Source organism: Silene latifolia, chromosome X, assembly GCF_048544455.1.
Source record: "Silene latifolia isolate original U9 population chromosome X, ASM4854445v1, whole genome shotgun sequence".
Classification (NCBI taxonomy): Eukaryota; Viridiplantae; Streptophyta; class Magnoliopsida; order Caryophyllales; family Caryophyllaceae; genus Silene; species Silene latifolia.
This window is the reverse complement of record NC_133537.1, coordinates 113,208,802-113,224,953: the sequence shown is the minus strand read 5'-3', so window position 1 is coordinate 113,224,953 and position 16,152 is coordinate 113,208,802. Positions and strand designations below refer to the sequence as shown.

The window sequence follows — 16,152 nt, the reverse complement described above, 5'->3', positions numbered from 1 at the left end:
AAAGACCATGGAAAAAGAAATGAGCCAATTAATAAATGATAAGTGGAACAAATTGAGTGTGAATGATCAAATTGCTCGTCAAATTCATTCTTAAAATAGAAAGGACAACAAATGACTGAGACACCCTAAAATGGAAAAGGACAACAAATGACCGGGACAGAGGGAGTAAGTCATAGGTCAACCTTGACTTTCTTGCACGTATGACATATCCAACATCTTTTAGTCACGTGACTCCGTCTTCAACCCGTCTTATTGACTTGCTCTCACTCGAGCTTGTACCTACAACACAAAATGACCCAAGCAATTCCAAAATTCCAAGAAATAACATAAAACAACACTAATTGACTTAACGTAACTAATACTCTACTTTATTCCAAAACAAGCTAATTATACTAACTTAAGCTATTAATTCCGACTAAATAAGGGATAAAATGTAGGCCAAAACGGGTATAATATAGTGTTATCAAACCCCACCATAAATGTATCCAAGTATAAACTAAAGCCACGATTCATTAGGTCTATAAACGCAGCCGGTGCATTAGTCAATCCGAACGGCATCACAATGAACTCATAATGCCCATACCTTGATCGGAATGCGGTCTTAGTAACATATGCATCCTTAATCCTCAGTTGATAGTAACCCGACCTCAAGTTAATCTTAGAGAACACTCCGGCTCCACTCAATTGGTCAAACAAATCATCAATATTTGGAAACGGGTACTTGCTCTTGATGGCGACGTCGTTCAATTCCCGATAATCAATGCAAAACCTCATGCTACCATCCTTCTTCTTCACAAACAAAACCGGGGCTCCCTATGGCGAAACTCTTGGTCTAATGTAGCCCTTGCCAATTAACTCACTCGATTGCTTCTTAAACTCTTCCAATTCCTTCGGACCCATCCGATAAGGAGCCTTCGAAATCGGTCCCGTTCCCGACTTCAACTCGACACTAAAGTCATCCACTCTTTTAGGAGGTAGCCCGGGTATTTTCTCCGGAAACACGTCAACAAACTCATTGAGCACGGGTATGTCCATAGCTTGGGGCTCTTATATCCTACTGTCCCTCACATGACACAAAATTATAGAACAACCTTTCTTCAAACATGACTTTTATTACCGTGATAAGTTTAACCTTTGGTTTGACTACAAAACCCTTGTAACACACTCTATCCCTTTGGAATCCTCAATGTCACTTTATTTTGTAGCAATCTATGTTAGAGTTATACTTTCCTAACCAATCCATCCCTAAAATCACTTTAAATCCCTCTAAAGGAAACTCAAATAAGTCGATCGGAAAGTTTACTTCTCCCACAATTACCGACACCCCTTTAAACAACTTAAAATACACAACAGACTCTCCAGACGGTAACACTACTTTATGTCTTACCAACTCACCTTCTCCCAATTCTAAATTCAACACATGACTCTTAGATATAAAAGAATGGGTGGCCCCCTAATTGAACAAAACAAAAGTAGGCATAGAATTAACGAGAAATGTACCCGAAATAACATGTGCATCTTCTTCCGCGGATTGCTTTTCCAATGCGAACAACTTTCCACTAGTCTTCGGCCCACCTTGCACCGTGCTATTGGATGTAGTTGGCCTTGCTTCCGGAGCTTGTTGTCCTCCATTGCCTTGCCTTTGTGATGAAGTGCCACGATTAAAACCTCCACGATTGTAACCACCATTGTTGAAGCTTTGGTTTCTAGGAGTACTCCAAGAGCCGGAGTTTCGATTGATTGCCGTACTTTGTAATGGGGCTTGATAAGAGCTTCTATGACCAAATCTCAGGTTTGTACCTCCTCCGGTGCTTATGCACTCAAACTTATTATGACCAATTCCACCATAATTGTAGCACCTTAGTCCACCACCCTCGCTTGTTGCTCTTCCCACTCTTCCACTTTGCCTAGCACTCCCTCCAAAGTGTGAACCTCCTGAGTAAGACCTAGTTTGTGCAAAGTTAGGCCTCCTTTGATGTGATCAACCACGCTCTCATTCGACTCTCCTCTTCTCTCCTACTTTCTCTCTTGCTTCCATGGCCATATTTACCAATCATTCCGCATGTCCGGCACTTGCATAGACGTCCTTCAAATCACTCAACACCCCCGCCGGTAACTTCTCCAAGATCTTCAAGCTCAACCCCTTCTCAAACCAGACGACAAAGATTTGTTGGCTTAGTTGCAAATTGATGTGGAAGTCCCAAGTCTACTTGAGACCTCCACATTATTTTGATAGGTCGACAAACCATCAAACAATAATTTATAACTCAACAAACAACCAGCATAGAAGTAAGGAGAGATCGAATCAAAAAGACGACGGTTCTTTTAAAGAGTTATCAATGCAAATAGTGATGTCTTATGTCACAAATTGGGTTGTGTTTGCGTTCTAAACTACTACAACAAATAACAACTAAATGTAAACAAAAGCAAGTAATAAAATAAAGATGTAAACAATATAGAGAAAAAAACTAGGGTGTCATTGGATCATAGGGGAGAACAAATGGAGATTCACATATAAATGAGTCTAAAATCAATCAAATTTGTAGTTGGATTAGGACCAAGGCTCTCGATCTTATGGACCCACCTAGGTTTAGTCGGGTTAGCTCTCGTATATACCCGGTCACCCTACCAACATCATGCATGATCTAACTATTCTTAATACTCTCGATCTTATAGGAGAAGTTGAAAAGATAGATATTCATGTAAGATTGTCAATCAAGCATTTCATCAAATATAACATGTGCACTAGTTGAAACCACAACATTAAATCAATAATATAGACTCATTAAGCATGGATTCTACCCTCTAATAATCCCCTACTCCCCCATTAATGTAATAACTTGTAATTTCTAAGGCATTTACTCGACCGAGTAGACTGAGTGGACAGAGTATAACCAATACTAGACTTAGTAGAGTTGTTATAATGTCCGTCTATAGAAGGGTCGTCTTAAAACTGTCATAAATTGAGATCTAGACATGGTATTGATGTGATTCTAATTGGAGGTGATAGCTTGTTCTCTTATGATTCCAACGGTAGGTCACACGCCCGAAATGACCAAGAAACAAGTGAGATATGTCTGTTTTACGAAAACTGGTCATTGGTGAGAACTGCGTTGCACTCGATCGAGTAAAGTGTCACTCGACCGAGTGATTTTTACACGACCGAGTGGAGTGTCACTCAACTGAGTGTTTGGCACTCGACAAAGTGGACTCGGTAAACGGTCGAGTGCACTCTGGTCAGACGGGGTTTTAAACCCGCAAACTCTCTTTCTTCTATTTCATTTCTATCTTCTACCTTATCACTCTAAACTCTCTCCCTTCTCTCTAAAACCCTCACAAACACCATATTAGGGGATTCAAGCTTAGTTTAGTGGATTGCTCACCTTCTTCCTTTCTTCCTCTTAATTTGTAAGTATAGATCTACCCTTTTTATTTAGTATGAACCCTAGAAATTGGGGGTTTTGTTATGGGTAGTTAATTAGTAATTAATATATGTTAAATGGGTAATTAATGGGTAATAATAAGGGGTTTTGTATTGTAAAATAGATTAGAATGTATTATGATAGTTATTATGTGATTATTGTAGGATGAGACGGTTTTATGAGATGGATTCTTGTTGTCTTGGATTAGCTTATGGAGAATGCTAAAAGGTAGATTAATCCTACTCGGTTTCAATATTATGATTGTCACATGTTTTATGGTGGAAGTTGTAATTAGTCTTATGTAATTAGATTAGTTGCATTATAACATGTTTAGTCACTAATTATGTCATTAAGAGGTAATTGTGGTGGTTATGATTGTATTATAAGACAATGTTGGTCAAGATGTGTTGGTATTTGGTACACTAGTGTAGTATTGCATTTGTTGTTGGTTATATTGTATAATGGTGGTTTGTGATGGTGTTGTGGTCGTTGAGGAGGAGGAAGGCGGTTGGGAGACCGTCTTTCGCTTGAGTCGCGTGTTGGAGCTTCCCACTCCAAGAGGGATGTGCACATTAATGGCTTGAGTCTGGGAGAGACTCGTGTGGTTGAGACACGACGTATGGCAGGGGATCCGAGTCGCTCTCGGGCCCGGTACCACCGACGTGATCGGAATACCAGTTGTGGATGTTGGTACGTCTGGGCGTGTCCTGGTACCTGTGTGGAGTGTGTGGTATTGTATAAGCATGGGTTGTGCATTTCCTTGGCATATTGTATTTGCACATTCATTGTTTAGTGTCTTGTGTATTATTGAAACTGACGTGTTGTGTGTCTGTGTAATTGTCACCTATTTCCGGGGTGGCCTGTGTCGATCCATATAATATTTCCGATCATATGGGGAGCAGGTTAAGTACAGGTTGTTTAGATAGCACCCGGGAGACGGGACGAGCTTGATGAGTCATGAGACGAGTATAGTTGACTAGAGGAGTATAGTGTCATGAGTTGTACTTTATCCATTTGTTTACGTTTATGTAATTCATTAAACATTATATTTATAATAAACCTTGATTGAAGTTTTGAAACACTACCTCGGGAAACCGAGATGGTAATGCCTTAATTATCTAGGCCGGATAATTGGGGTGTTACAATTAATCCTAGCTAAGAGACTACTCACTACTCATCATGATTAACATGTTAATAATGTTGTCATACATCATAACAAAGGTAAACATGGAGATTAAGCAAGGTAATTAACAAAGGATTAACAAGAGATTAAGAATAGATTAAGGAATTATACCAACTTAAGAGATGAAAAAAATAAGGAAGAACAATAGAAGAAATCCTTGATTAAGATGAAGAATTATCACCTTCTTTAATACAAACCAAAGAAATCATCAATTACAAGAGTAGATCTATGATGAATTATTGAATGATTAAGGAAAAATTAATCTAATTAACTAGTGTTTAGAGTAGCTAAATTCTAGTCTAAAGTGTTTTACCTCTAATTAACTACAAGAGGGTATTTATAGTTAATACAAGTTTTGGGTTAATTAAGGGCTTAAATGAAGTGTTGGCCCATTAAGAGAATCCATTACTTTGCTAGACGGGGATTGGTAAAAACGGTCATCCCTGTCCTCCAAATTGTGCGACTCCATGGCAGACTCACTTGAGTCGGTTGGTGATTCGCTCGAGTCCTCGGCTGGCCAGCTCGAGTCAACCTTGCTTTCTTCTCTTTTGGTTTTGGCTGCACCACAACTTGTGGGGATTGGTCGTTCATTACCCGAAAACTTGATTTATTCATTTAAGGGTCTTTGGCTTTGGTCTCCGCTTGATGCTTGGTCGTTAAATGCCTCCATTTAGCTCCAAAATGCTCCATTTATACAAGGTTAGCGCTCTTTTTCGACGAATAGCACAAAATCTTATAGAATAGCAAATAGGAAGCTAAATATATACAAAACGACCCTAATTGTCACAAAAAGCATGCAAAACGAGACTAGTTAGGAGACTAAAAGTGCGTAAATTCTCCACATAGATGAGTAACTCGTTGAACTTGATGTAGTATTCATGCACAGTCATGTCATCCTTCATGACAAAGCTATCGAACTCCGCCCTTAGTTTACTCCTTATTTGTTCCGATATGAACTCATCACGGATTTCTCCTTTGAAACTTGCCCAAGGAATGATGACTTCTCCCACACTCTTATAATAGTCTTTCATAGATCCCCTTTCACGGTACCACCACAAACCCGCTTGACCTCCTAGGTAGAAGGCGGCTTGATCCACTTTCATTTCCTCCAGACAATTTACCACCTCAAAGATATTCTCCATTTCCCTTACCCATTTATCAAGTAGATTGGGCGCTCTGGTTTCTTCTTACTTAGTGGGCCGGGGTTGAGCCATGGCCGTGCTCACGGTGGATGCATCTATCACTACTTCCCTTTCCCTAGTCACGTTCTTCAAAGCCTTCGTGAGGGCCTCGTTTTGCTCCATGATTCTTTCCACTTTCGCATCCGACCTGCGAGGCACTCCGGACGTCTAGGTAACTTTTTGGCGGCATATTAACTTCAATTGACAAGGCAAACATCAATACATGTCTTAACATTCGGGACAAGTAAGCTTGGCTGCCTTCAGGGGACACTCAGTCGAGTACCGGGGGGGTACGAGCCACTCAATCGAGTATGTTGCCATACTCGGCCGAGTACACCACTTCCCATAAAATATCCAAATCTGCCCAGTCCGGTCCGCCCTCTTGGTCGAGTGCCTCACAGTCGGTCGAGTATGTCTCCATACTCGGTCGAGTGTGCCACATCCAGGGATTTCCCCCAATCTGCATTATGACCCACTCATAGTTTATTGAATGAGATATGGTTATTTTGTTATTGTATTGTGTTGTGCAGGATTATAGGTCGTCTATTCTTACTCCAACGCCCTGAGTGGTCTAAGGATTTCGAAGAGTGGAAGAAATAAATGCACCAATGGTTGACATGTCTGCATAAATGTGACCATCGTTTTTAATTCGGTGACCTGTGATGATTCATTTGTTATTTCAGTTCAAATGGGGAACAGTTAATTTAGCAGGTAATAAAGAGTAAGCTGGATGCTGTGTTGCGGGGATTGGGACGCGATGAGATGGAAGACGGATCGAGTCTAGCAAGATGTGTCTAGTTTATCACTTAGTAGTTATTTAATAAAGACTTCCGATGTATTAGTTATTAATTCATTTATTCAGTTTGGATTTGTAATAAAGCATTTGAGACAGTTTTGCAGTATTTGTATAATTTATTTTAAAGCACCTTTGACTGCTTTACTTTGTTAGTCACTACCTCGGACAACCGAGATGGTAACCGCCGTATTTAACTGGGAATGTCTTGCTAACGTTTCTTGTTTAAACGGGGGTGTTACAATATCGGCTCCCCCTCGGTTTTTCCACACCAAGTTTCCTTGTCACCATTTTTGTGTATCGTTATTTCTTTTATCTTGTTTTCAAATTATTTTGTCTTAATTACTTTCGTCCATTTACCCATATGTCTCGCATAAAAATTAAATCCACCACCCCACCCCACCAATTCTGAGGCTAAAAAGTGTGGATCAATTTGACCCCTCCTTCATTAGGTTAGCTAATTTGGTCAATTTTTGGCTAAAATATATCACATATGTAGTCAACACTAATAATAAATCTCATTTCGATAAAGATGACCACAACCTACTCTATATGTTGCAGTCATTTGGATACATTTGTTTATTCTCTCCGTTCCGCTCATTTATTTACATATTTAATCACGGATGTCTCATTTACCTATTTACATGTTTATATACAGAATATTTTGGAAGGCTAATATGATCATCTATATAAGATATTGTCCACTTATCACTCAATAGTAAATCCAACAAATGCTCCTCTCCCCTTACCTTGGTCTTTGTGTCAAACCAAGGTAAATAAATGACCGAAACGAAGAAAGTAAAATATATCTCATAAAGAATAAAGAAGCTCAACAAATCTTCAAAACATAGTCCCTCCGAACCTGACAATTGTTATCTGTTTTCTTTTAGGTGTATTACTCAAGTATTATTCATTTCTATTATTCATTTCTATTCAATTAGGTAAGTGGACATGTAGAAGTAGGCAAATAACATCTCAGAGAGCTCTCTTTAATTTATATTTATTTTTCTCTACTTTTTTTTTGTCATTTTTTAGCTATTTGTGTAAAAAAGAATGGTTAACAAATGACCTAGTACCTACTAACAAAGACGCCATGATTGATACGGTCGTAAAAGAGCATAATAATATATACATTTATCAGTTAAATTAGGTTTTTACTTAATACAGAGTACATAACTCCGTATAAGATAAAAAAATTTTAGCATCTTCATTTTTTTCTAAAGTAAAAAAATTAAACATTCTCTCTCTAAAAATTCTAGAGAGCTGTAACTCTCCCTGGAGAGCTTTCAATTACATCTACGGTAGCTACTATCATCTCCTATTCTCGTCTAAAATCCTCTTTTTCTTTCCCCCAAATTACACCTGCTGCTAATTGGGTGTTCTATAATCCCTAATATTCCTTTTGCTTTTCTTTTTTCTCAGCTACCCTATTAAAGGTAGTAATCATTTAGAATTGGGGGCATTAATTGGGGCTCGTAACCCTAATTTCGTGTCAGATTTTTTCTCAGATGATTTTATCCCCAAATCCTTCCATATTCCATTTCATCATTAATATGAGTTTGTCTTAATTGGTAGTCTCATTAATTTGGACAGCTCGAGGTTTTATTCCTTCGTTGATTGGCGATTAGTGAGCTGCTGATTGAACGACGGTGAGGCTTCCAGCTCTTTTGCGTCTTTTCAGATTGCTGCATTTCACTATTTAAATCACGAGTATGGCTGTTGGAGTTTCATACTTATCTTCACATTTTATCAATCTTATCAACCCAAAAAAGAAAAATCGTCACAATTTTCAGAAGCAAAGACACTTTTACCAGTAATAATACTAAGTTCTTTTACTCAAACAATTTTTTTCATACGAGGATGGAGGCTGAGAATCAATTTGGGGGTAATGCTCATGGTAACAATGAGCCTGGATATGATGTGCATCACAACATGTACGATCACCAGGGTTATCACCAGCCTCATCCATCAGCTGATTTTAGCCCAATGAATCCTTTACACGCGAATATTTGGAGGTATCCTAGGTCTGGTGGGGTCACTAATGTTGACCCTACTGAACTGGGACAGTCTAGGGAGTTTTGGAGCTGTTGTGTACTGGGTTTCTTAGTTGACTATCGTTTATTTGAGGCGAAGTTGATCAATGACGTGATCAGGAAGAAGTGGACCACTAAGGGGACTGTCACTGCTTTTCGCATGGGCGAGGTCTATGTGTTCCATTGTACTGAAGCAGAGGACATGGAGGGTTTGTTGCCGAGGACGACAATCAGATTCCCGTATGCTGAGGTCTGGGTAAGAGTCTGTGGGCTTCCTTTTGAATACTTGAATATGCAAGTAGCCCATATTGCTGGTAAGCTACTGAGTCATAACTACCATGTGGAACCCTTTCATTTCGTTCCAGACAATGACTTCTTAAGGTTGAAGGTGCACATTCAATTAAATGAACCATTAATGCCCGACTTTTTCTTGGCCATGGAAGGGGGTTATCTTTTATGGATTCAATTCCGTTATGAGGAAGTTTTTAAGTACTGTATTAAGTGTGGCAAAATTGGTCACAAAAGGGCACAGTGTAGGGAAACTATTATGACTGTTGTCTCTGGGATTAATAGTATGCTTGATAGGTCAGTGAAAAATGGTTTTCTGGTTTTTCAAACTAACAGTACTCATACAATGTTCAATTTAGACTTACGTGCTACTCCCTCCACTACTAAGTATTTATCTTCCAGAGTTAGGCTGGGGAATGCTAGGGGTCTTAACAGGAGAAGAAGGAGGTGGGAGTCTCCTGAGAGGGCAGTGGACTTTGACCTAGGCATAACACCTGGAGGGAGAGTCTAACCGGGGATGGCTTTTGCAGTCACAGCTCAACCTTTTTCTGGACCGGTTGTGTTTCATGTTGGAAATGGTGTGGGTGATCATGGCACGGGTATGGGACATGCTAGTAATGGGGTTGGGGAGGTGGCTCTTAATTCTATCAATAATGTCCATGACAGTCACTTTCCAGGTGAGGTTAATGGGGTCAGAGTGCAGGGTGATGTAGTTATGACTGAGGCACAACATGTGGAGGGGGAGGGTAACCAGGGACAAGTTCAGACTAACCAGACTCAGGATGTAGAGATGACTACTGCTAACCACGTACCACCTGGGGCAGGAGGTTGGTTAGAGGAGGGAGATGCCAACAATGAAGTTTATCATAGTGCAGGGGAAGAATTGGAGGTTCAGGGAGAGTTGAATATTTTGCAGCAAGGAGTGTTTGACCAGATTCATGCTGAGGACCCGTATGTTCTATATACAAATCAGAACAGTCTTATTGGTGCTTTAGACCGTGATCAGAGAAATCAAGCGGCCATTCTAAACAGAATTGAAGGTGATCTGGATTGGGTACATATGGAGGATGAACACAGGGGGTACAATCAAACTTTTGATCCACCTGTGGAGGGATGGCCTTCTGTGTATCACTATGCTGATGGGACCATCAGACAGGTGGGCCAGGGGTCAGGGCAGGTAGCTGGCAATGGGGAAGAGAATGATGGGATTATGATGGTTACAATAGATGAAGGAACTAATGAGTCCAATGGCTTGGGTAATGTCAACAATGAGAATACTGAGGTCAACAATGATCCTGAGGACACCCACAATGTTGCTCCATCACTGTCTGGAGAAGCACTTGCATCAAAATCTCTTGCATCCGAATTTTTCTCTGATGACAGGGAAGGGGAGGACACTACTACAAAACTTGTGATGGACATCAGACTTTTCTCTATATGGACATCGGATACACAACCGATGTAGAGTTTGGTCATGTCCATTGTGGATTAATGGACATCGGATTTTAAACCGATGTCCATTAAAATTTGCACATAGGATTTTTAGGAAAACCGATGTCTATTTGATCAATGGACATCACATTTTTAGGAAAAACGATGTCTATTTGATCAATGGACATCGGATTTTTAGGAAAATCGATGTCTATTTGATCAATGGACATCAGTTTTTTGCAAAAATCCCATGTCTATAATTATTATTTTTTATAAAAAAAAAATATTACGTTGTTGTCCATATTAGTCGTACACATGATGACAATGCAAAATGATTCCATAATCAACAAAAAATATTTGTATACAATAAATCGGTTATCAAAAGCCAATTACAAAAAAAATTCATCTACATAATGTGTCAAATTTACTTAGACGACTAACCTATGCAAAAATATAAACCGATATGTAAACTGACTAATTGTTTAAAAAAAAAAGGCCGAAGAGACAAGATTACTTGGCAGCCTCAGATTTGCTCATCTCCCATTGGGCATATTACCAAGAGAATCTGGTTCAACACAACAAAGTTAACGAGAAAATAAAATATCAACATAGAAGATCCTATATAACTAACGAGACACATACATTACTGTATTTTAAGTAGCACAACTATTAGCAATACACTCACCTGAATGTGAGGAGCTTGGAAGATAATGTGTGAGGAGCTTGGAAAATTCATCTACATAATGTGTCACCTACTATTACCACATACTCCATATATGCTTATCATGCAAACTATAGACTCAATACGGTAAGATATCCATAAATAGTACTCCGTATTTTTTACGATTCACATAAAATGCTGTTAGCATTCAGCAATGCAGAAGATAATCAAGTGTAAGGTAGTCCATCTTTAGTTTACTTTATGTACTGTATCGGAAACTAACAAAGCATGACAAAAGCTGCAAATACGAGTGTAATCTGAATTGTATGTAAACAAAAAAACACCCTCAAAGGGTTCCTGACTAAGATGAGCTAAAGGAGTTGGATGCAAAGTTGTAAACAACAAAACACCCTTAACATGACTGTTAATAACATAGAGATATAGTTTTCGGTGGACCTATACGGGAAATTGCATTGAACGACAGCAACTTCACAATTATAAAGAAGAGCAGTCACTTTCAGTGAGCCACGAAATTAAAAAATCTAACTGCCATTGTAGTTTTGGTGTAACAATATAACAAAAGCCGAATAATAAAAAACAACCACCTCCATTTTATGCTTCCCATTTACAGTATCCATGGCGGCAAGAGCATGCTCCTTGGTCTCATACTTCAAAAATGCAGAGTCTGCTAAATTGGAAAGACATTGGTGTTATAGCTGTCGCATTAAATCAGAAACTTTAGCCTCTAATACATTCTTTGGAAGTTGATAGTGTAACAAAGTGTCGTGTCAACTAGATTATTTTAATATCGCTTTAGTGTTAATTAAGGGTCCTTAACGTAGCCCTAACAAATAACAATATTAATAATTGTACGGCTGATGAATCCTGTTACCTTAACTCATCATATGTAATACTCAATCGTCATATGATCTGCACTAGGAACTTAAGGCTCGACTTTAACTCAGTGGATTTCAAAAGGTAAAATGGCTCAACTTGATAACTACTCAGTAAATCAAAAAATAAGCAGCATACAAAGCAATACATACGCTGAAGTTGTCGAACCAAGTATCTCGTACATGTTCCGTAGTCTCTGTATAGCTCATTTATGGTGAGCGCTTACAGACTAATAGTGCCTAATCGACTCACTAATCGAATTTGATACACATCATCTCCCAAACCTGGTATGAAAACGCAAATTGGAACGATTGTAAATAAACTCAAATAACGTATTAACGTGTATAGACTAATTATATACATGTACTTCTTAATGACTCACCAAAATTGATCAGCACAGGGGTAAGAGTCGGTAATGGTTGTGTGGTGTATAAAGCACATTAATATCGTCTGAATGAATCTGGGCAAAACAAATCCCTGCTAGATCAATGAAAATCATCTGAATTTGCATAAAATCGTATAATAGACATCTTACTTGAACCTGAAATAAATCTAATGAAACAAATCTAACCCTAAAGAATCAAAACATTAATAATCAATGCACATAAGTTAATATTAATCCAGGAAACAACTTTACCATGGAGAGATCAATCTTCAAACCTAATCTAATCAAAATTGTTCAAACCTAACCCTAAACAATCAACAACGGATCATTTTGTAATTTATTTAGTCAAGATAATAATTCATTTTGTAATTCATTGAAAAATTGAACGGATCTTGTAATTTAATTAGTCAAAAATACCTGCGTTTGGAGATGCGGGATAAGAACGAGTTGAGATGCGGGACGAAAAAGAGTCGAGCGAGAAAGGAGAGAGAAGGTCGTCGACGTTGGGAGTGCACTCGAAGATTCGTCGGCGTTGAGAGAGCAGCTCGCCGGCGTTGAGAGAGCACTGTAGCAGCCTAGCAGTCTAGGACGTCGTCGGCTTTGAGAGGTTATATGAAATGGAGATGTGAATGAATTAATAAAAAGTAGAAGTATATTTGTTTTTTTAAGTAAATATGAATTGCAACCGCTAAATCAGTCTCAAGCATAGAAAAGCGGTCACAGATAGTAAAACAAAGGCTCCCGATCTCAAAAATAATGGACATCAGTTAAATGTAATATCCCATATCCATGACTTTTATATAGACATGGGTTTTATTAAATATCACATGTCCTTTAAAATCAGAAATAATGAACATGTGTTTTTTAACGCAACCGATGTACATATAATTATATGCACATCAGTTTTTTGCAAACAACCGATGTGCATGTTATGTACATCGGTTTTCCAGATAATCCGATGTCCATCGACTGATGTCCATAACAAGTTCTGTAGTAGTGGGAGGTCATTGTTATCTCCTCTAATGACACTACGGAGGTTAATACAGATCTGCAGCTTGCTTTGGGTGGTGTATCTGAGGTGGGACTCCTTAATACCACCTCTCATGAGTCAACTGGGGATGATATGCAGAACGTCCAGGCACCACCTTCATTCTTTTCCACTGCTATTGTCAAAAAGGGGAAGGAATTGGATAAAGGTTCATCTAACCTGGTTTCATAGGAGATGTTAATGTAGGCTGATGCTGATAGGACTGGAAACAGGGATAAAGGAAAGCAACCAGTAAGGGATTATGGGGTGAAGTTGTTTGATGTACCTGAGGTAGGGGCAAAATCAAAGTTGTTTGCTGCGTTGCCTGTTGGCAATTCCTCTGATGGCTGCTTGGGGTTAATTGATGTCTATCATTCTTCTAATTTGAGGGAGGACTGCAAAGAAGAGATAAGAGGGGCAAGGAAGCGTAAATGCTGCACTGATGCTGGAGAATATATTGTTCCTGACTTTGCTAAGCAGTCTGTGGAGGAGGCCAAGAAGTACCTACGTCAAATGGCAAAAAGAAGATGCTGGGCAACAGAGAGTGAGAAGGAGGAACAGGATGGGCAGCAACCCACTTGGGGTTTTAGAGTACATGTGGAGGACGTGGTGATGGTGGAGTCAAGTGACTCATCTATTCCGTCTGTGAATGGGAGGAGATTTGATCTTGATATGGATGGCTTTGCGGAGGTTGGGCCTTCACAACCTCCTCTTTCACCGTGATGGGTCTAGTTTGGAATTGTAGGGGTCTCAATAACACGCTCGCCCCTACGATTCCAAAAATAAGAGCGTTGGTAGGTAGTAAGTTTTACGATTTTATGTTTTTAATAGAGACTAAATGTAATGCTAGTCGGATTGTCCCTATGTTTAGGACATTAGGTTTTGACAAGTGTTTTGGGGTTGATGCTGTGGGGGCATCGGGTGGACTTTGGGTGGGGTGGCGGAAGGAGTCTCGTATGAAGTTGGTTAAGGCATGTAATCATTTTATCATCCTTTTGGTTGAAAAATATAATGGATTAGTATGGTATCTTGTGCTTTTTTATGGTGCGCCGAGTGTAAGCTTGCGTGCATCCGTGTTACAAGAGGTTGAGGAATGGATTGGGTCTTACAAGGCTCCGTTTCTTATGGTGGGGGAATTTAACCAAGTTGAGTATCGATGTGACAAACTAAGCTTGAGCCAAAGGCTTATAACAGTGGCGGATGAGTTTAATTTATGGATAATTCGTAATGAACTCTTGGACATTCCGTTTAAGGGACCACGTTTTTCATGGTGTAATAATCGCAAGGGTGAGAAGAGGGTTTATGAACGAATTGATAAAGCCTTTGGATCGAAGGATTGGTTCACTGTTTTTCCAAATACTGGAATCAAGCATTACCCTATCCAAATATCGGACCATGCACCCATTGAAGTCGACTTGAATCTTGTAGGAACTGTTGGAAATATACCATATAAGCTTGATGCTTGGGTGTTGGATCACGAAGAGTGTATGGAGAGGATTCGGGTTGATTGGAAGAGGGTTGACAAGGGATCACCGACGTATCAAGTGACTAGGAAATTATCTAGAATCCAGACGAGTGTTAAGCGATGGACTTTAGATAAACGAGCTTAATGGAGAATGAAATGGGAAGAATTTGATCAAATATTGGAACATGACATGACGTTGGCCATCACGAGGAGTGGAGATGAGGAGTACACAAAAGTAAATGAGAAAGTAACAGAGTTTGCAAGGGCTGCGGCGGCTTTCTGGAAACAACGGGCTAAGATTAAGTGGATGGTAGATGGGGATACTTGCACGAAATATTTCTTTAATTGGGTTAAAGGTCGGGCGGGGAGAAATCACATTCACGGGATTAAAGGCTCGGATGGAAATTGGTATTATGATGCGGGTCATGTTCGGGGAGAATTTCAGAAAACTTTTATGGATCTCTATTTATCCTCGACCGATAGCGTGGAGTGGAGAGATCATTCAGTTTTTGAGAATACGCTCAAGAATCTTGAACATTCTTTCTCACAGGATGAGGTGGACCGTCTAAATAGGCCTTTTTCGGCTAAGGAGGTCCAAGCAGCGGTCTTCCAAATGGGAGCCCTTAAAGCTCCGGGACCTGATGGTATTCCCGCAATCTTCTATCAAAAGTGTTGGTCTATGGTCAAAGGTGACTTTACAAAGGCTACTTTATCTATTCTTATTTCCGGTAGGCTGCTACGAGAGCTTAATAGGACTTTTATTGCGCTTATTCCCAAGAAAGAAAGTCCGGAAGGGGTTTCGGACTACCGCCCTATTATTAGCCTCTGTAACGTGATGATGAGGATTGTGACAAAATGTATAGCAAATCGCTTGGCAAAGGTGATGAGTACGCTAGTCAGTGAAACACAGAATGCTTACCTCTTGAGGAGAAACATTAGCGACAATATTCTGGTGGCTCATGAGGCCATTAATAAAATTTCGATGCACAGGCATGGGAGACAAGCATTATGTGCTTTCAAGGCGGATGTGAGTAAGGCGTATGATAGAGTTAGATGGGATTTCTTGGAAGCGGTCCTGGTAAGGTATGGCTTTCCTTAACAATTGATAACGCTTATGATGATCTGTGTTACGTCGGTGAGTTATGAAATTCTGGTGAATGGAGTACCTCTCCTGCAATCCAGACCTAGGTGTGGTTTACGAGAAGGTGATCCCTTATCCCCTTATCTATTTATTCTGTGTATGGAGGTTCTTTTCCGGAATATTGCGCACGCTCATGAGTTACGGTTGGTTCATGGAATTCAACTAGTTAGGGAGATTCGGCCAATTACACACCTATTTTTTGCGGACGATTCGGTCTTCTTTTTCAAGGATAAAGGGGATACTGTGAT

General features: G+C 39.6%; 1 protein-coding gene across 1 annotated transcript; it reads left to right on the top strand.

The window, feature by feature from the left end:
• The first annotated feature begins 14,161 nt into the window (after positions 1–14,161).
• On the top strand, positions 14,162–14,908 carry LOC141618131 (uncharacterized). Its single transcript, XM_074435242.1, has one exon. The coding sequence runs from the start codon at positions 14,162–14,164 to the stop codon at positions 14,906–14,908; it is 747 nt and encodes a 248-aa protein (XP_074291343.1).
• The last annotated feature ends 1,244 nt before the right edge of the window (positions 14,909–16,152 follow it).